The sequence below is a fragment of the Schistocerca nitens genome, chromosome 9 (assembly GCF_023898315.1).
Source record: "Schistocerca nitens isolate TAMUIC-IGC-003100 chromosome 9, iqSchNite1.1, whole genome shotgun sequence".
Classification (NCBI taxonomy): domain Eukaryota; kingdom Metazoa; phylum Arthropoda; class Insecta; order Orthoptera; family Acrididae; genus Schistocerca; species Schistocerca nitens.
In genome coordinates, this window is record NC_064622.1 from 211,917,524 (window position 1) to 211,939,297 (window position 21,774).

General features: G+C 42.2%; 1 protein-coding gene across 1 annotated transcript in view; it reads left to right on the forward strand.

The window, feature by feature from the left end:
• The first annotated feature begins 480 nt into the window (after positions 1-480).
• LOC126204127 (odorant receptor Or2-like) overlaps positions 481-21,774 on the forward strand; it is a 58,485-nt gene continuing 37,191 nt past the window's right edge. Inside the window, exons 1-2 of the mRNA XM_049938541.1 lie at positions 481-1,265; positions 16,235-16,334. Of these exons, the coding sequence (XP_049794498.1) occupies positions 481-1,265; positions 16,235-16,334 (885 nt within the window). The remainder of the gene's footprint in view (positions 1,266-16,234; positions 16,335-21,774) is intronic.

Genomic DNA, 21,774 nt, shown 5'->3' on the forward strand with positions numbered 1-21,774 from the left:
GAAGTGTAAGTAACCGAAAAGGGAGATGCGTTTTCAAATGCGTCGATTTATCGTTTTATAAATGAAACAAATGATGCTGGGAAGCTCCCATTACTTATTTCCACTGTCGTGCTACGTTTGTTTATGTTATGCAACTCAGGAAAGGGTAAAAATGGAGTAAAATAAATAAGTCAGGTACAGAATGCCCCCGTCCTGCTGGATAATTTAAATCTCATATCTAATTCTGTAATTGTGCCACTCGCCGTCATATATATATACAGGCCTCTTTCAAGTCGGCTGGATTAGGAGAGGGAGTGATCTGAGTTTTCATTTGCGTTTCGCACTCCGCACTCCTTAGTTTTGTCGGTAAACAGGCGGTTCAGTCAGTGCTTATTTACTCCAAGGCTTGCACCGAACTCAAACAAGTTGAAGACGCAGCAGTTGGGTGCTGTGCAGTAGATTCTTAAAATCAATTCAATGCACAGTGGACGGCGAGTGGATATGGAGACGCCCTTCTCCTGGTCGTCCAGCGGACGATCGGTCCTCAAGCTGAACATACGTCACCTGTGGCTCTACGGAGTGTGGCCGTTGGGTAGTTTCCCCCTTTACGAACTGTACGTCATCTTCGTTTTCGCTCTGGGCGTCTGGAACTTCGTGGAAGCTTCGGTGTCCGTCTCCTTCAGCTGGCGAGACCTAGAGGCCACAACCCTGGTCCTGACCAACACCTTCACCCTTTTCAGTGGCACCGTCAAACTGGCCTTTTTCACAAGAGACCGGCGGCTGTACAACTCGTTGGTCCGGCGCGTCGACTCGCTGATGTTGGTTCAAAGCGAGCCCTGCTCCAGAGATCCTGCGCTCGAGAAGATCGTCCAGAGGTCGCGTAGGCAAGCGACCCGCCTCACGTTGGGCATGCTGCTCTTCATGGCATCGCAAGGCCTCATTTGGTTCCCGATGCCACTCATTGCCCACCCAGGCGAGAGGCGCTTGCCCTTCGCACAGCATCTGTGGGATAACAACACTGCCTTCTACAAGCTGTCTTACACTCTCCAGTGTGTGACAAGCTTGTGGATGGCCGAGATCAGCTTCGGCTTGGATTGTCTGTTCGCATCAATCATGATACTGGTAGCCGCACAACTGGAGGTGCTCGCTCTGAGGATCATGAAGCTAAAGGCCGCCGACAGCGGTGCCGATGAAGTTTGCCGATCGCTGAGCACATCTTCTATTGCTCATGAGAAAATGTACAGCGATCTGTGCCTTTGTATCGAAAGCCATCAGCAAATCCTCAGGTAGGTTGGATTCAACTGTTTTATCAAACATGAGACGCCAATAGTTTTGTCAGCGTTAATGTTGTGTAATATGTAAGATTACGCATGAAATAATCTGAAGCCTGACAGAAGTCGAGACTCTTAGACCCAACATTGTGAACCACACTGCACCAATTGTGGAAAAAATGATGTGGAGAAGTATCATAAAACACACATAAGATGCTGGAAGCAGTTGGTCTCTAAAAATATGAAGAAATAGTTGGATACATATTGATTTTATGTTTCCTTTGACTCCGATTAACCCTTCACTTCTTGTTTTTACTTATACGCGATATTCTGCTGATGACTGTACCAATTAGCGTTAAAAATTCCTTGAGTTCAGGGTCTTATTGGGCACTTTGATTTGTGTGTTTCATACTAAGAGCAATGAAGCTAATAAATCATGTTTAGTACCAACGAAACTTATGGAATATACAAAATATGTATGTAGTGCAGCTTTACAGAAACTCCGTTCTAAGTATCCCGTAAACATTCAGTTATTCTTCCTAGCTGAAGATTTTAGATACTAAGTCTATAGCTGTATTTATTGCACAAGTCCCACAATGACTGTGCGGAAACACAAGCATAGACCATAGCCTGTAACAATGACATGATGAAGTTGCAGAGTAGGAAGTACTAATACTCATAAAAAAAAACTCCCGTTTCACGCACTGTTCTCAGTCAATAGTTCGTGTACCATAATGCCATAATGATTTATCCATTCAGATAAGGAAATGAGCCAGAAATGTAGAGGTTTAAGATACTGGACTAGTATTTTTCATAAGCGTGGTTCAGATACCAGTCTTATTATTATATACACATTCCATCATTTCCCACATCACTTGGAGTAGATGAAGCAATGCTTCCTTCGATGTCAATAGCTTGTTCTTTCGTCATACTCATTGAACGACGGTGTCGTTCGGTCTGTGGGAAATTCAACGTCTAACCATAATGTGAACTGTAACCTTTTAATTTTTAGCAAATCTGACGTCTCTACGCACCCTACCCTGCTCCTATCTTGTCTATAAAAACAGCTCGTCAAGTATATGAGGGAGAAAGGCCTAGAATTTGGCGTGTAGCGTCTTACACGAACTACTTGGCCAACTTCGAAAGTTTCACATGCACAAATCATTGGTACAATTGAATGTCATAATAAGCTACCGAAATGTGTCCACGAACTTCCGGCCGCTGCGGCCGAACGGTTCTAGGCGCTTCAGTACGGAACCGCGCTGCTGCTGCGGTCGCAGGTTCGAATCCTGACTCGGGCATGGATGTGTGTGATGGCCTTAGGTTATTTAGGTTTAAGTAGTCTAGGTGACTGATGACCTCAGATGTTAAGTCCCATAGTGCTTAGAGCCAATTGAACTATTTTGTCCATTGAACAAATAAATTTTCTAATCCCAAACTTTTGGTATAACCATTTGACAAGAAAATAGTGCCATTTCGCAGATTACGTAACTACTCAGTACCTGAATTGACACCTTGCAGTTAAGCTACAACGTAAGTGTAAGCAAGAGAGGCTATTACAGAGTACTTTGGTATATTCAGTTGCATCATGTTCACATTATTTATTTATTTACGGCAGCCACAAAACCTGTCCCATTGTATCTAAACCAGGACGAACAATACCTTCGACGAACTGAAAATTCTCTACATTACAGTATACATAAATTTTTAAGATATTACAATATGAAGATACTAATTTATACAATATAACGACTGTCTGTTCTAAGAGTCATCATGTGCATTTTCTCTGGACTTCCGGCAGATATTTGCAACGTCATTTTTGCGGTGTGTGTGTTGTGTATTAAACCGGGGACTTAGGAACAATGGAGAGGCTTGGTCCCGCCTCAGCCCTCAGTGGTTCGCAACCCCACAACACGCCACAGCTGTCCGCCTATTCCACCGCCCCACCCATACCCGAACCCAGGGTTACTGTGCGACTGTGCCGTTCGGCATCCAAGTGGAACGCCCCCCCCCCCCACCCAAACGTTTGCGTGGTACAGTAATTATGGTGTACGTGTACGTGGAGACCGTGTTTGCGCAGCAATCGCCGACATAGTGTGACTGAGGCGGAATAAGGGGAACCAGCCCTCATTCGCCAAGGCAGATGGAAAACAGCCTTAAAAACCATCCACATTCTGGCCGGCACACCGGACCACGACACTAATCCGCCGGGCGGATTCGTGCCGGCACCGGTGCGCCTTCCCGATAGGGAAGTAGCGCTTTAGACCGCGCGGCTAGTCGCGCGGGCTTTTGCAGTGTGTAGATGGAGACATCACAAACAAATACTAATCATCACGTCTTTCATGACATGCATAATCCTGTTGGAACATTTAAATTTTTCAGAAAGTGTTGGTTTGTGTTCCGTTAGGTTCAAATGGTTCAAATGGCTCTGAGCACTATGGGACTTAACATCTGTGGTCATCAGTCCCCTAGAACTTAGAACTACTTAAACCTAACTAACCTACGAACATCACACACATCCATGCCCGAGGCAGGATTCGAACCTGCTACCGTAGCGGGCACGCGGTTCCAGACTGAAGCGCCAGAACCGCACGGCCACACTGGCCGGGGTTCCGTTAGGCACAACAGAATTGTTAAGGAAGAATTTTACATTCCCATTCGACAGAAAGGTCTCAAATTAGTCTAGTGCGATATTCGGTGCGTAGTAACAGGGAGAGCAATATTTGTGTGTGTGTGTGTGTGTGTGTGTGTGTGAGTGTATGTGTCAACAGTCTTACGACTGGTTCGATGCGGTCCGCCACGTATTCTTCCTCTGTGCCAACAACCACTTCAACTCAGAATAGCACTTGCAACCTACGTCCTGAGTTATTTGGTGGATGTATTCCAATCTCTGTTTCCTCTTCAACTTTTAGCCTCTACAGCTCCCTCTAGTACCATCGATGTCATTCTGAGATGTCTTTACTGATGCCCTATCATCCTGTCCCTTCTTCTTGTAGTGTTTTCCTTATATTCCTTTCCTCTCTGATGCTGCGCAGAACCTCCTCAATCCTTACATCATCAGTCAACCTAATTTTCAACATTTGTCTGTAGCACCACATGTCAAATACTTCGACTGTCTTCTGTACCAGTTTCCACACAGTCCGTGTTTCACTACCAATGTTGTGCTCAAAACGTACATTCTCAGATATTTCATCATCAAATTGAGGCCTATGTTTGATGCCAGTAGACTTCTATTGGCCAAGAATGGCCTTTTTGCCAGTGCTCCTGCTCTGCTCTGTCTGGCATTGGTCATTTTACTGCCGTAGCATCATTCTTTAACTTCATCTCCTTTGTGATCATCAATTCTGATCTCAAGTTTCTTTCTGTTCTCGTTTCTGTACTTTTCATTACTTTCATCTTCCTTAGATTTATTCTCAGTCCATATCCTTTACTCATTAGACTATTCATTTCGATCAACAACTCTCTAAATGTTCTTCACTTCTACGGAGGATAGCAGTGTCAGCAGCGATTTATCATTGATATTTTTTCACCTGAATTTTAATTCCACCCTTGAACTTTCCTTTTATTTCCGTCATTGCATATTCGATGCATAGATTGAACAGTAGGAGCGAAAGACAATGTCTCTGTCTTACACCCTTTTTAATCTAAGCACTCTGTTCTTGCTCTCTTGCTCTTATTATTCCTTTCGGTTCTTGTACATGCTGTATGTTACCCATCTCTCCCTATAGCTTATCTCAATGTTACTCAGATTTTCGAACATCTTGCGTGATTTGACATTGTCGAATGTCAACTAATCCTGTGATTTCATTTACCTTTAGTCTTGCTTCCACTATCATCCGTAACATCAGAACTGCCTCTCTGGTGCCTTTAACTTTCTTAAAACCAAACTGATTGTCATCTAATACATCCTGAATTTTCTTTTCCATTCTACTCTGTATTATTCTAGTCAGAAACTTGAATACATGAGCTTTTTACCTGATACTATGATAATTCTCGCAACTGTCAGCTCCTGCAGTCTTCGGAATTGTGTTTACGGTATTTTTCCGAAAGTCTGATGATATGTCGCCATGCTCATACTTTCTGCACATTAGCATGAATATTCGTTTTGTTGCCACTTCCCCCAATGATTTTAGAAATTTTGATAGATTTTTGTCTATCCTTCTGCCTTATTTGATCTTAAGTCTCCCAAAAATCTTAAATTCTAATTGCAATACTTGATTGCCTGTCCGTTCTCTATCGACTCCTGCCTCTTGTCTATCACATCAAACAAATATTTTTCTGAGGTATTCCTTATTGCAGTATCTATAGCCTTACAGATCTGCAAGCGTATACCTTCGTTCCTTAGCACTTGCGTATCCCACATATTTGCATATTTCTTCTTCCTGACTAATCTCAAACTTTATCACCGCTACGTCGTGATCGGAGTCTCTATCTGATTTTGGTGATATATCCATATAAACTGTTATCCCATAATACATGTTTCTCTATGTCTCACACAGAAGTGAAATACCAATTTTCTGGGATTTTGTTTTTTATAATATCACGAAATATTTTCTTAAAAACGTTTACCCCTTTTTCATCCGTTAGGGGTTGAATTCCCAAAAACAGAGAAACGCGTATTTTTTCTTATTTCTAACAGAGATTCCAAATGCAAAAGTCTCTCATAATGAATAATGTCATAAAACATTTCATCCCAGATTTCACTCACTTAGGGAGTTGAATTTCCAAAAGGACTGAAACAGACAACTTTTTTAAATTTCTAACAGCGAAGTAAAAAACCAATTTTCGTTGCTGTAATTTTAAAAATGCTTTATAGGTGCAAAATTGTCTCAATAGTGTCATACTTTCGAAAAGGCTTTCATCCCCTTATCAGTGGAATTTCGAACAATCCCTTCCTATACGATGCCGACATTATAAGATCTACACCCTCTCAGAATTTCAATTTTCTACCTTTAGCGGTTTCGGCTGGGCAGTGGTGAGTCAGTGAACCGATCTGGCCCTATTTCACCCTCTTAGGAACTATGTTTCTGGAAACAGTGAACCATGTATTTTTTTCATTTCTAACCAGTAAGTCAAATATCAATTTTCAAAGATTTACCTTTAAAAATGCGCTCATAATGAAAAATTTTCATAAGCCATTTTACCCCCTATTATTCCCCCTTACGTGTTGAATTCCCAAAGCCAGTGAAATGGGTATTTTTTTGTTTGTTTCTAACAGAGATGCCAAATGCAAATAGTCATACACTTAGCTTTCAAAAGTCTCTCATAATGTATAATTTCACAAAACATTACATCCCAGGTTTCACTTCCTTAGGCGGTTTAATTTCCAAAAGCACTGAAAAACATTTTTTTAAATTTCTATCGGGGAAGTCAAAAGCTAATTTTCGCAGACGTAATTTTAAAAATGCTTAGTAGTTTTTTAATAATGTTTTATTTTTAAAAAAATCTTTCACTCACTGTTGTACCGCCTTAGTGATTTAATTTCCAAAAATGCCGGAACAAGTACTTTTTTTATTAATGACCGAGAAACCAAATTTAAAATTTTTTCGTCCTAGCTGAAAAATTGTCTCAATAGCGCCATATTTTGGAAAAGTCTTTCATCCCCTTATCAGTGGAATTTCGAACAATCCCTTCGTATACGATGCCGACATTATAAGATCTACACCCTCTCAGAATTTCAAGTTTCTACCTCTAGCAGTTTCGGCTGGGCAGTGGTGAGTCAGTGAACCAATCTGGCCCTATTTCACCGTTCTAGGAACCGTGTTTCCGAAAACAGTCAACCATGTATTTTTCATTTCTAACCAATAAGCGAAATACCAGTTTTCAAAGATTTACCTTTAAAAATGCGCTCATAATGAAAAATTTTCATAACCCATTTCACCACCTATTATTCCCCCTTAGGTGTTGAATTCCCAAAGCCAGCGAAATGCGTACATTTTTTAATTTCTAGTAGTGGAACGAAATACAAATGTTAATAAATTTCGCCTCAAAATGCTTGCAAAACGAAATAATTCCATAAAAACATTCAATTCCTTTTTCACCCACACTTGAGTTGAATTTCCAAAGTCAGTGAAACGTATGTATTTCGTGGAGGTATTTTCCGTCTATTCAAGTATTGTTTGTTTCTAATCTAGAAGCCAAAATCAAATTTTAATAGATTTAGCTTTAAAAATACTGTCATAATGAAATATTTTCATAAGACATTTCATCCCTTTGCGGTTGAATTTCCGAAACCACTGAAATACTTGTTCCACATCTACATCTACATACATACTCCGCATTCCTCCATATGGTGTGTGGCGGAGGGTATCTCGTACCACAACTAGCATCTTCTCTCCCTGTTCCACTCCTAAACAGAACGAGGGAAAAATGACTGCCTATATGCCTCGGTGCGAGACCTAATCTCTCTTATCTTTGTGGTCTTTCCGCGAAATATAAGTTGGCGGCAGTAAAATTGTGCTGCAGTCAGCCTCAAATGCTGGTTCTCTAAATTTCCTCAGTAGCAATTCACGAAAAGAACTCCTCCTTTCCTCCAGAGATTCCCACCCGAGTTCCTGAAGCATTTTCGCAATACTCGCGTGCTGATCTATCCTACCAGTAACAAATCTAGCAGCCCGCCTCTGAATTGCTTCTATGTCTTCCCTCAACCCGATCTGATATGGATCCCAAACGCTCGAGCAGTACTCAAGAATAGGTCGTATTAGTCTTTTATAAGCGGTCTCCTTTACAGATGAACCACATCTTCCCAAAATTCTACCAATGAGCCGAAGACGACTATCCGCCTTCCCCGCAACTGCCATTACATGCTTGTCCCACTTCATATCGCTCTGCAATGTTACGCCCAAATATTTAATCGACGTGACTGTATCAAGCGCTACGCTACTGATGGAGTATTCAAACATTACGGGACTCTTTTTCCTATTCATCTGCATTAATTTACATTTATCTATATTTAGAGTTAGCGGCCATTCTTTACACCAATCATAAATCCTGTCCCAGTCATCTTGTATCCTCCTACATTCACTCAACGACGACATCTTCCCGTACACCACAGCATCATCAGCAAACAGCCACACATTGCTATCCACCCAATCCAAAAGATGATTTATGTAGATAGAAAATAACAGCAGACCCACCACACTTTCCTGGGGCACTCCAGATGATACCTTCACCTGCGATGAACACTCACCATCGAGGACAACGTACCGGGTTCTATTACTTAAGAAGTCTTTGAGCCACTCACATATTTGGGAAACAATCCCATATGCTCGTACCTTAATTAGGAGTCTGCAGTGGGGCACCGAGTCAAACGCTTTCTGGAAGTCAAGGAATATGGCATCCGTCTGATACCCTTCATCCATGGTTCGCAATATATCATGTGAAAAAAGGGCGAGTTGCGTTTCGCAGGAGCGATGCTTTCTAAAGCCGTGCTGATGCATGGACAGCAACTTCTCTGTCTCAAGGAAATTCATTATATTCAAACTGAGAATATGTTAGAGAATCCTGCAACAAACCGATGTTAAGGATATTGGTCTGTAATTTTGAGGATCCGTTCTTCTGCCCTTCTTATATACAGGTGTCACCTGCGCTTTTTTCCAGTCGCACGGAAGTTTACGTTGGGCAAGAGATTCGCGATAAATGCAAGCTAAGTAAGGAGCCAATGCAGTAGAGTACTCTCTGTAAAACAGAATTTGAATCCCATCGGCACCTGGCGATTTATTTATTTTTTATTTGTTTATTTCTAACTGAGAAGTCAAATAGCAGTTTTCATGGATGTAACTTTAAAAATGCTTTAGTAGTTCCTTAATAATGATTTATTTCCAAAAAAAATTCGCCCGATAAGGGGGTTAACTTTCCAAAAATGCTGAAACATTTCTTTATTTTTGAATGAGAAACCAAAAACCAATTTTCGTAGATCCAGCTTCCAAATCTTTCAAATTGTGACATATTTGAAAAAACATTTCATCCCCTATTTCACCCCCTTAGTGCTGTAATTTTTTAAAACAGTCCCTTCTTAAATGACGCCTACAGTGTAACATCACCCTCTGCAGATTTCAGGTTCCTATTCCTGTGGGTTTGGGGACATTGCATTTTATACACAAAGATAAGTATCTCAATCTCTCTACAGTTATTAGTACTGTGGAAGCAATTCCCGGGTGTCTTAAATCTTAAAGGATATCCTTTCATCCTGCCCCTTCTTATTATCTGTGTTTCCATATGTCCTTTTCTTCAGCGATTCTGCGGAGAACCTCGTCATTCCGTACCATATTGAAAGGGTACAGTACCGCCTGACATTGAAAATAGGTACAACATACTTCATTATTCTTGTCAGAACAACACATTTTTTTTTGTAAAAGTAACTCAATTTCAATTAATACAGCGAAGCCAGATACCAGTGTGGGAAAGAATGACAATTTATTTATTTAATTCATCACATGTGCAATCCCACAAAGTAAATCCCTACATCCAGTTTGGTGAGATCTGTGAAATGAATGAATGTATGGTCGTCTGCTAACCGCAGATAGTGAATGTGAATATATGATCATCTTTGAGTCGATCCTTTGGCCACCTTTGGTGGGACCAAAGAGATGAAATTTACCTCAGCTTTGAGCGCCTGAAATGTGGCTGACCAATACGGTAGCAAGGTGCTCCCCCACTTCGACAGAGGTGTGAGAGGACCTGGAGAACGGCCATTTTTCAGCACTCTGCCGCTGGATCTTGTGCTGTTAAGACCTGCTTTAGATGTGCTCCGTAATGACAAAAGAGTGGAGACATGGTATGCATGTGGAATATTTAAGAGTAGTTTGAAATAATAATTTCTCTATTTCAGGAACTATTGTGAGGAGAATTAAATATCAGGCAGGTAATACACTCCTGGAAATGGAAAAAAGAACACATTGACACCGGTGTGTCAGACCCACCATACTTGCTCCGGACACTGCGAGAGGGCTGTACAAGCAATGATCACACGCACGGCACAGCGGACACACCAGGAACCGCGGTGTTGGCCGTCGAATGGCGCTAGCTGCGCAGCATTTGTGCACCGCCGCAGTCAGTGTCAGCCAGTTTGCCGTGGCATACGGAGCTCCATCGCAGTCTTTAACACTGGTAGCATGCCGCGACAGCGTGGACGTGAACCGTATGTGCAGTTGACGGACTTTGAGCGAGGGCGTATAGTGGGCATGCGGGAGGCCGGGTGGACGTACCGCCGAATTGCTCAACACGTGGGGCGTGAGGTCTACACAGTACATCGATGTTGTCGCCAGTGGTCGGCGGAAGGTGCACGTGCCCGTCGACCTGGGACCGGACCGCAGCGTCGCACGGATGCACGCCAAGACCGTAGGATCCTACGCAGTGCCGTAGGGGACCGCACCGCCACTTCCCAGCAAATTAGCGACACTGTTGCTCCTGGGGTATCGGCGGGGACCATTCGCAACCGTCTCCATGAAGCTGGGCTACGGTCCCGCACACCGTTAGGCCGTCTTCCGCTCACGCCCCAACATCGTGCAGCCCGCCTCCAGTGCTGTCGCGACAGGCGTGAATGGAGGGACGAATGGAGACGTGTCGTCTTCAGCGATGAGAGTCGCTTCTGCCTTGGTGCCAATGATGGTCGTATGCGTGTTTGGCGCCGTGCAGGTGAGCGCCACAATCAGGACTGCATACGACCGAGGCACACAGGGCCAACACCCGGCATCATGGTGTGGGGAGCGATCTCCTACACTGGCCGTACACCACTGGTGATCGTCGAGGGGACACTGAATAGTGCACGGTACATCCAAACCGTCATCGAACCCATCGTTCTACCATTCCTAGACCGGCAAGGGAACTTGCTGTTCCAACAGGACAATGCACGTCCGCATGTATCCCGTGCCACCCAACGTGCTCTAGAAGGTGTAAGTCAACTACCCTGGCCAGCAAGATCTCCGGATCTGTCCCCCATTGAGCATGTTTGGGACTGGATGAAGCGTCGTCTCACGCGGTCTGCACGTCCAGCACGAACGCTGGTCCAACTGAGGCGCCAGGTGGAAATGGCATGGCAAGCCGTTCCACAGGACTACATCCAGCATCTCTACGATCGTCTCCATGGGAGAATAGCAGCCTGCATTGCTGCGAAAGGTGGATATACACTGTACTAGTGCCGACATTGTGCATGCTCTGTTGCCTGTGTCTATGTGCCTGTGGTTCTGTCAGTGTGATCATGTGATGTATGTGACCCCAGGAATGTGTCAATAAAGTTTCCCCTTCATGGGACAATGAATTCACGGTGTTCTTATTTCAATTTCCAGGAGTGTATTAATGGGATTGTAGTAATCTTCGGAAGTGACCAACGGTCACAATGAAACCACATGTAGCAATAAGTTGAAATACTTCCGTGTGCTTAAGTTAAGCTGAATTACTAGCGTGTGTACAATAAGTTGAAATATTTAAGAAATAGCGTGTGTACCATAAGCTGAAATATTTAAGAAACGGCGTGTGCAGGACTTGAAATTAGAGACGAGTACTTCCACGTGCTGAGTACTGTGTGAGTCTCAATCTGTGTATGAGACAAAGGATAAAGAGAAGTACTCGTCCATGGTATCAGTTGAGGACTCGCGTGTGTGATGAATATGTTCTTAATATTACTTTGCGTGATATGATTCCGTGTGACGCTAGATAAGGTTGAGAGAGAAGCAAGGTGAGTCGGCCGTCTATCCAGCAACGCCACTTGGCTTGCATTGCACAGCAAGACGGGCAAATATCTCCAGAGTTCATAGTAGGAAAATAGAATTACAAAATGGGGCAGTGTCGTGTGAAACTGGGATAAATACTAATAGAAGTGGGAAAGCTGAAAGTGATAATGTTGTGACTATTTAGTGTTTTGTATTCCATGTCGTAGTGTGGTCAGCTTACAGACGTCTCCGAAAGGATAAATACAGTCCCATAATTTTTTCCTTGTTTTCAAGGTATCTTATACCATTCTTCCTGCAAAATTTCAGTTAACGCTGATGGAGCTGGATGGATCATGCATCCTTCTCTCCAAAAGTAGACAACAAAGGCTAAATTATATGGAGATCTGGTGACTGTTTCGACCAAGGGAGATGCCATAATTCATCCTCGTGCTCACTCGACCGGTCTGGACGATGTGAGCTGTGTGAATAGGTTCCCTATCGCTTGGAACATAACATCGCAGTTCCAGAACGAACACTAATTGTTTCGTGGGATGGACCTTATCAGTCAAAATGGTCGCGCACTCCTCGGTAACAACGCTACCTTGCATCGAAACCATAGGACACATGGAATACCACGATATGGCGGCCAAAATCATCACCGAACTCCAGCCATATTTCACGTTTGGTACGAAGTTGGAACAGTGTGAAACAATACTCCAAATGACTTTCTTCTATTACTCCGTAGTCCTGCTTTTATAGCTCCAGCACTTCAGCGGTGACTTTTGCAGCTGTCATCGCCCCATTTATAGCCTTAATTCTCTTCAATGACCGTCTGTCACGACCTCTCAACACAGAATTTTATCCGTGTTGTGACTTAGCGGATGATTATTTGCTGCGTTTCTTGCATGCGGTATAAATCTTCTGTACAATAGCTCTTGAAACACCAACCACTTCGGCCGCATTTGTTACGGATGTGCCCACCACACGAACACCAACAATTTTCCCACGTTCGAATTCACTGTGCTTAGACATGACGCATCGAAAACTACACAGATCACTGTTCTGGCCACGACTGGCACTTCCAAAGTATTGAGAATATTTCACAGGCTGCATTCGTGTTCAAATACAGTAGCGCTACCTGCAGGCAGTGAATTTTACCACGTGTTTAACGACTGATTTCAGTTTTACTGACTGAGTACAATGAAATACTGTGGTCTTATTGCGTCAAGTTATTAAAAGGCATCAGAAAAGTACGATCTGTGAAATTGCTTCCGACATTTCTAAGTCGGACCGAAGTTGTTCGTCACATAAACTGCTAGTGAAAGTTAACTTTGAGCTTGAACGTCCATTCTACAAGAGTAATATTATAAGAAAAAAATATTTTAATCTGTCGAGCTGCGCATTTATACCTCCCCCTTCCCTTCATGCTACCACAAACCCACATCCCACCCCAGTCGTTGAGAAATAGACCCTCTCACTCGATGGCTCCAGTATGACGCTAACAGCGAGCACGGACGGTCGTTCATTGTTTACTTGTGAGATTTTAAAACGAGTGAAAAAATTGATCCCAGACAATGTGACGATCGTAGTGTAACATGGTTTTTGAATGCAAAAAAGTCCTCCCTGTCGAAATTTACGTACAAATAACGAACGCTTGTGGAAACGTGTTGAAGGAGGCTTGAGCTAGAAGATCGTTCGTCGTGCTTAATGGCGGAAGGACAAATTTTCATCTTTAACAAAGAGTAGGTCAATCTTCAGTTGCGACTGACACGCTCAAATCAAGGAATGAGGTAAAAATTCAACAAGACCGATTCTCCCTGTTCGCGGATTGAGTTTGTTCTTGCCCGAAATTTCAAGAACAGTTCTTTAAGAAACTGTTAGTGGTGACTGGAGCTACAAAAAATGTGTGCCCTGTGAGTTCCTCGATGTGTACCATGCGGATGTACCGAGAAAACACAAGATCGGAGCTGCACTCACTTTTCTCATTTAGTACGACAAGGATGGCGAAGAGTTTTTGAGCCACATTGTTAACCATAGTTTGCATTTAAGTGCAGAAAGAAAGCGCCAGTCAATGCACTAGCATCATTTACGACCCCCAACGAAGAAACACAAGCAAAAGAAATTTGAACACCTGAAGAGGTAAAAGTGTCTTGGGATCGAAATGACGCACTATTCACCGTCCTTGTGCTCACGGGAGTGACCAAAAATGTACCGGCGGACGGCCTGCTCTCAGAAGAACGTTCACGGATCACACCGCATCTTTCAATACAAGCAGCGAATATTGTTGTACAGGGGCGTTGTGCTTTGTTAAGACAACACTCGTCCACATTCTGCTGCGTTGATGAGGTATTTTGTTCCAGTTGCTTACAGCCCGGTCTTGGCCCTGAGTGGTTACCATCTTTCCGCCGTATTGAACACTTTTTTGACAGAGAATCCCTTGGAAATGACAACGAACTGAAAGAGGACTGGCTCATCAGGTAGGCGGGCACTGAGAATCCAGTAGGCATCGGAAATCTTGCGGAGCACTACAATAAGTATTGAAATTCAACGGTGACTACGTAGAAATATGCCTACTAAATTAGTTATAAAATAAGTTTTCCTTGATTATCATCTATACCTATACTAATAATAAAACTGTAAAACCATATTGTCAGTCTCTTTTTGTGTTTGAATATGCTAATGTCCAAAACTACTAGACGAATTTTAGTGGAGTTTTCTCAGGTAACTCGTAGATACCTTGGAGCAACGATAGGCGTTATTTCATCAAAATCATATAATGGGAAAAAGATGGCTATTTCAATACGCTAATCTCCAATCTATTAGGAGAATTTTCGTGAGATTTTTACAAGTAATTTGAGTGTAGCCTGGAGCAACGCATAGGCTTTATTTCATCAAAATAAGACCACAGAAAAAGTCAGACCGTAATTTAAATTTTCCGCTAAAATCATCTCCTCAGCTAAGTAGTTTGGATGTTAAATCATCACCGTGTAAAACGCCAAAGAACCAAATGATACCACTGTTAACTTAGTAGTGCACCAAAGGACCGATAGATGTCATTGTTATCGTTTTTTAACTCAGTGACGGATGTACTTTCGGAAGTTTTCATCAGTGACGTATCTTCACAAATACAAGCTAACAGAGAATTCACTTGGCTAAGATATAACGAATTACTGATTTAGCGTTCTGTATTAAAAACTTAGCCGGCCGGTGTGGCCGTGCGGTTAAAGGCGCTTCAGTCCGGAACCGCGTGACCGCTACGGTCGCAGGTTCGAATCCTGCCTCGGGCATGGATGTGTGTGATGTCCTTAGGTTAGTTAGGTTTAATTAGTTCTAAGTTCTAGGCGACTGATGACCTCAGAAGTTAAGTCGCATAGTGCTCAGAGCCATTTGAACCAACCATTTATTAAAAACGTAGGACACAACTTTCCTTCTTTGGATCGGTTTTATGTATATTCTTTGCTAGGGAAAACGAATTTATTAAATTTGCTTTGAGATTTGGGTGCCTACTGATTACATTCATTTTTGTTTTGTTTACAAATAAAATTAATAGAAAACTGTCGTGTCTTTCTGAATACACCAGAAATGCTAAAAGACTGATAACTTTGCAGCATCAAGAATCGAATGAAAATCGTGAAGCAAGACTTGCTACAGCTCAAGTACATCAAGCTTTAACACGATCTTTTCTGCACCCATGGAGCCTCAAGGTTACTTCTCTCCAAGGTAACATCATAGAAGCGAAAGTTATGAAGCGGTAGAGGCGAGCGAGCTTTTATACCAGGATTCCCACTTATTCCTGACATTCTACCATTTCTCTTTAAACATCTGTAATTCCCGGACAGCTTATGTTATACCATCACCATAAATAAAGCAGAAGACCAGACGCGGTGTTTTGTGAGCGCGTGCCTTAGTGGTAGACGCTTTTGGCACTGCTAACTCAACGTGCCTTCCTCCCATGTTAGTGAAGCAAACAAGTTCTTCGTTCATGAGCCCACTCATAATGCTTCAGACGTTGTATACAAGGTAGCTTTATAAGTCAAAATTAAATTCCACAGGTATGAAATCACGGGCACAGCTATGAGAAACTATCCAAGCAATGCCGGGTTTCTCAGCTAGTCTTAAATAAAATATCTGGAGAAACAAAAGTTGTACACTTTTAGAGGAACTGTGTTGGAACATTTGAGACAACTTTTTAAACGAATTAAAACTATGCGGTAGACCATTTCGTTTAGATTAAGAGGTTTTCCAGTTTAGAAGTTAATTTTGTTTTCGTATAAAGAGCGATGTCAAATAAATACGACAAACTTGCCAACCATTGAATTCCTTCTCGTATTACAGGTTCGTGAGGCACCTAAACGACACCATGAGCCCAATAGCAATGACGCAGTTTGTCTTCAGTGTCCTCGTCGCATGTGTGGCGCTATTCCAAGCGACATACGTAAGGCCTTTCATTAACTTTATACATAGTTATAGCAACACTCGTAAGCAACTCACACAGATGCAATTAGTAGTGAGGAGCGCCCCCGTTTTCCCTGATGACGGCTGCCTCGCGTCGTACAACTTGTTTCATGGGGCACCGTAAGCGCTGGGAAGTCACCTGATGCTCGAGCGCCCAACCACTGCCCACAACCGACGAAGGTAGGCCGGAGCTGGGTCCAGAATGCACACATCTCGCTTAATGGAGTCCCGGAGGTGCTCAATGGGGTTGAGGTCAGCAGACCTGCAGGGTCAGCCAAGCACTGACAATGTGAGACCTGAGTTACTCCCGACGTAAACAATGTTCAAATAATTCCACGGGAAAGCTGCTAGGTGACGTCGTCGACAATCGCACACCTGCCAAGTTGTCCCCTCAAAATGACAAGGTGTGTTTCTGTTGAAACATCGACAGTTGTTGACTACGACGCCTGACAACATTCCCGCAAGTTACTTGAACAATTTCTTTGATATATACTCTCTTAGCATTATTTGAACAAGTACATGGAGTTTTTCTCTAAACTATCGCGGTAAGATTTCAGAATGATGTTCGCCTATTTATATGCCGGCACGGTAGCTCAGCGTGTTCGGTCAGAGAGCTGATTGGCCTTTGTAATAAAAAAAACTGAGTGGAAGGATCAACGAAAGAAGTTGAACGGATGTCATGTGACGTCCGCAACGACCAAACAGAAAGATGAACAATGAAAAAAATGAAAAAAAGAAAAATAAAAAGAAAAAAGCTGATTGGTAACGCGCTTGCCTGTCACGCAGCAGACCCGGGTTCGATTTCCGGCCGGGTTGGAGATCATCTCTGCTCGTGGAATGAGTGTCATGTTGTCCCCACCATCACTGAGCCGCAAGTCGCCCCGTATGGTGTCACCTGAAGTTAAACTTGCACCCGGGGTCCGAGCTTCCCCAGACGGTGGCCTCTCGGGCAACGATGTCACACAATCATTACATTTTCAGAAGGATGGGATGATGAATTGTCGTACTGAATGCACAGGTACACAGCAGATTGTTACAGCTGAACAAATAGATAAACATGCTCGAACAGTAGGTGCCAGTATAATTCAGCGGGTTTTGATAACAGCAGACTGGTGACATTTTTATTTCATGTCAAAAGGGCCAGTTTGAGTCCAAAGCGACACAATCGGCTGAGTCTGAGGTAACTGAGCTAAAACATCACCCAGTAGATACCTTAACAAAATATACAGTAGTACTTTAACAAGTTACATGTTGTAAATTACTGTACACTCCATATTGTTCCCCTTTCCTTCTTTTGCGTAAGAATCACACTTCCAGTTACGAACACAGCAAGTGCACGATATATTTAACCTGATAATAAATTGACCACATGAAGTTCATAGAAAAATGGTAACATGAATAAAATTTTATACTCATAAGCTTTTTCACATTTACACTTCGCAGTGTTTTACTGTACATTTCTGTTCGTTGTTACAACGATGAAGATTTGCGATAGACCCTCTTTTTTATGCTAAACGGAACTTCTCTATAAGCGCTCCTTTCTCAGGGGTTGGATTCATTCCTGTATTTTAGAATACAAACCTCTAGTATGCTCTAGAAACGGTTATGGTTCTAACTAACATTTACAATGATTTTCTGTTTTCCAGTAAGGAACAATTTAAACAAAACGGCGTCTTTTGAAGTATATAAAAAAGCAAGGATAATATCAGTAACACAGATTGTTCCAAACAATCACGAAACACAACTTTCGAAGTTTTCAAATTTGCCACATTCATAATATAGTAAATATTTAGTTATTTCTACAACGTGGCCATATTTACGTGAAGTTAAGTATTTTTCTGAAACACAGAAATTTTCTATTAGGTTAATAAATAAATTTCGTGAACAATTACGTAAACAATACTTCAAAAATGTCAGATATACGTGGCACTTTTTGTAACTCATGTACAACTGGGTCTGTAGGATAACGTTTTTCGTAGCACAACATTATCTCACATAAATATAAAAAAATTATTATTAGCTTATGGACTAATTTGGAACGAGGGAAGATTTCGCAGATGCAGCAGTGCACAACGCACCACTGAGAAACATGAATCTCATACTTGTTAGTTGAAAATCAGCATAAACATTACTGAAAAGAAGGTACTGTGGGAAATTTCGGTAAACGAAGGAGGTTGCGGTAGTTCTTGGGTTGCTATAGCTCATACCAGTTGAAGGAGTAGATCAACCTATCGTCCTTACATTGAAAGGAAATATTGCTTTCGTGTCAGCAGTGATTTTCGAATATTTTCAAACACCCTCGGATTAGCTTGTAAATCTTGACTGTACATCTCAGTGATCAAGTTCTTCAATCAACCCAAAGGATTGATGTCAGGTGACTTTAAGGCCATAGCACAAGTTGTGTTTGACCTAACCGCCTTGGACCGTCTTGTGTCAACAGCAAAATAGGCCTGTGTCCCATCATGCATATACCACAGTCTATAACGTCACGCAAAGTAATGTACGACACGGGCGAAGTTTTACCCCTGTTAATGGGGACTCAATCGTAAAGTTTAAATTTCAATTCCACTGGTATAGGAAAATATTTTATGCTGAAGTTAATGGTGGCTTGTAATCACAATTTCGGAGTTACTTCGCAGAAGGAATGAGATTTGGAAATCTATTTCCATTACAGAGTTACAGAGGAATTACGGTCCCTGCCAAAGAAGGACGGATTGCGTACCTCAGCGATACAGACTGCTGTACTATGGCTGTAACCTCAAAGGAGAGTATCTGTACAGAGATCAAACTTATCCGTAGTTGCTGAAGAGGGGTAGCAGCCCTTTCAGTAGTTGCAGGGAGAATAGTACCGATGATTGACTGCTCTCTCCGTGTAACGTTAGCCAACATGGCTTTGCTGCGCTGGTATTACGAATAGTTGAAAGAAAGGGGAAACAACTACCGTTATTTTTTTCCCATGGTCTCGAATTCTACTGCATGCCTTAATGATGACGACGTCCTCTTTGGTAATATACTACTGAGGTAAAATAGTACCCCATCCAGGTCTCCAAAAGATTTTGGAGCCAGATTTTAACCTGTGGGACATTTCCAGCGGCAAGTTTGGACTATGACCATAATTTATTAATTTTGAATAGTGGATTAAAACTGCCGAAATTGCAAAGAAGATAGAAATTAAGGGAATGGGGTTCGGTAAGTTGAAAGCATCCTGAGGTAAAAGTTGACTCAAGCACATAAACTGGTTCAAGAAGGGGAAAGGAATACTGTTGAAGATGAACAGATAATAGTGAATGTGGCAGAAGATCAAATAGTTAAAGAGACAATGCCTAATATAAATCCTTAGTTATCACAAGAGATATCGAATTAAAATGCTGAAAGGAGAAAATATAAGAATTCAGCAAATGAAGCAGGCCGAAGGGAATACACACGGCTATAAAATGAGGCTCATAGAATGTGCAAAATGGCTAAGTGGGAATATTTACAGGACAATTGCAAGTCTATATAAACATAAGTAACTAGGTTAAAAGAGCAGTTGTTACCTTTAGGAAAGGTAAAGAAGTATTCTGTACAGAGATCAAACTTATCCGTAGTTGCTGAAGAGGGGTAGCAGCCCTTTCAGTAGTTGCAGGGAGAATAGTACCGATGATTGACTGCTCTCACCGTGTAACGTTAGCCAACATGGCTTTGCTGCGCTGGTATTCCGAATAGTTGAAAGAAAGGGGAAACAACTACCGTTGTTTTTTTCCCATGGTCTCGAATGCCTTAATGATGACGACGTCCTCTTTGGTAATATACTACTGACTACAACTAGGCAAAGAAGGGAAACCTGTATGTTGGAAGGAATGCATAGAGAGTCTATGAAAGAGAATCAGATTTGAGGACAATATTATGGAAAGAGAGGAGGAAGCAGGTGAAGAGGTAATAGCAGATACGATACTGCGATAAAAGGGAGTAAACTACATTCCACAGAATTATCGAGATCCTTTGGAGACTATGTGTTGTTGTTGTGGTCTTCACTCCTGAGACTGGTTTGATGCATCTCTCCATGCTACTCTATCCTGTGCAAGCTTCTTCATCTCCCAGTACGTACTGCAACCTACATCCTTCTGAATCTGCTTAGTGTATTCATCTCTTGGTCTCCCTCTACGATTTTTACCCTCCACGCTGCCCTCCAATACTAAATTGGTGATCCCTCGATCTCTCAGAACATGTCCTACCAACCGATCCCTTCTTCTAGTCAAGTTGTGCCACAGGCTCCTCTTCTCCCCAATTCCATTCAGTACCTCCTCATTAGTTATGTGATCTACCCATCTAATCTTCAGCATTCTTCTGTAGCACCACATTTCGAAAGCTTCTATTCTCTTCTTGTCTAAACTATTTATCGTCCACGTTTCACTTCCATACATGGCTACACTCCACACAAATACTTTCAGAAACGACTTCCTGACATTTAAATCTATACTCGATGTTAACAAATTTCTCTTCTTCAGAAACGATTTCCTTCCCATTGCCAGTCTACATTTTATATCCTCTCTACTTCGACCATCATCAGTTATTTTGCTCCCCAAATAGCAAAACTCCTTTACTACTTTAAGTGTCTCACTTCTAATCTAATTCCCTCAGCAGCACCCGACTTAATTAGACTACATTCCATTATCCTAGTTTTGCTTTTGTTGATGTTCAAGACACTGTCCACTCCGTTCAACTGCTCTTCCAAGTCCTTTGCTGTCTCTGACAGAATTACAATGTCATCGACGAACATCAAAGTTTTTATTTCTTCTCCATGGATTTTAATTACTACTCCATACTTTTCTTATATTTCCTTTATTGCTTGCTCTATATACAGATTGAATAGCATCGGGGATAGGCTACAACCCTGTCTCACTCCCTTCCCAACCACTGCTTCCCTTTCATACCCTTCGACTCTTATAACTGCCATCTGGTTTCTGTACAAATTGTAAAAAACCTTTCCCTCCCTTTACCCCTGCCACCTTCAGAATTTGAAAGAGAGTATTCCAATCAACATCGTCAAAAGCTTTCTCTAAGTCTACAAATGCTAGAAACGTAGGTTTGCCTTTCCTTAATCTTTCTTCTAAGATAAGTCGTAGGCTCATTATTGCCTCACGTGTTCCAACATTTCTACGGAATCCAAACTGATCTTCCCCGAGGTCGGCTTCTATCAGTTTTTCCATTCGTCTGTAAAGAATTCGTGTTAGTATTTTTCAGCTGTGACTTATTAAACTGATAGTTCGGTAATTTTCACATCTGTCAACACCTGCTTTCTTTGGGATTGGAATTATTATATTCTTCTTGAACTCTGAGGGTATTTCGCCTGTCTCATACATCTAGCTCACCAGATGGTAGAGTTTTGTCAGGACTGGCTCTCCCAAGGCTGTCAGTAGTTCTAATGGAATGTTGTCTAC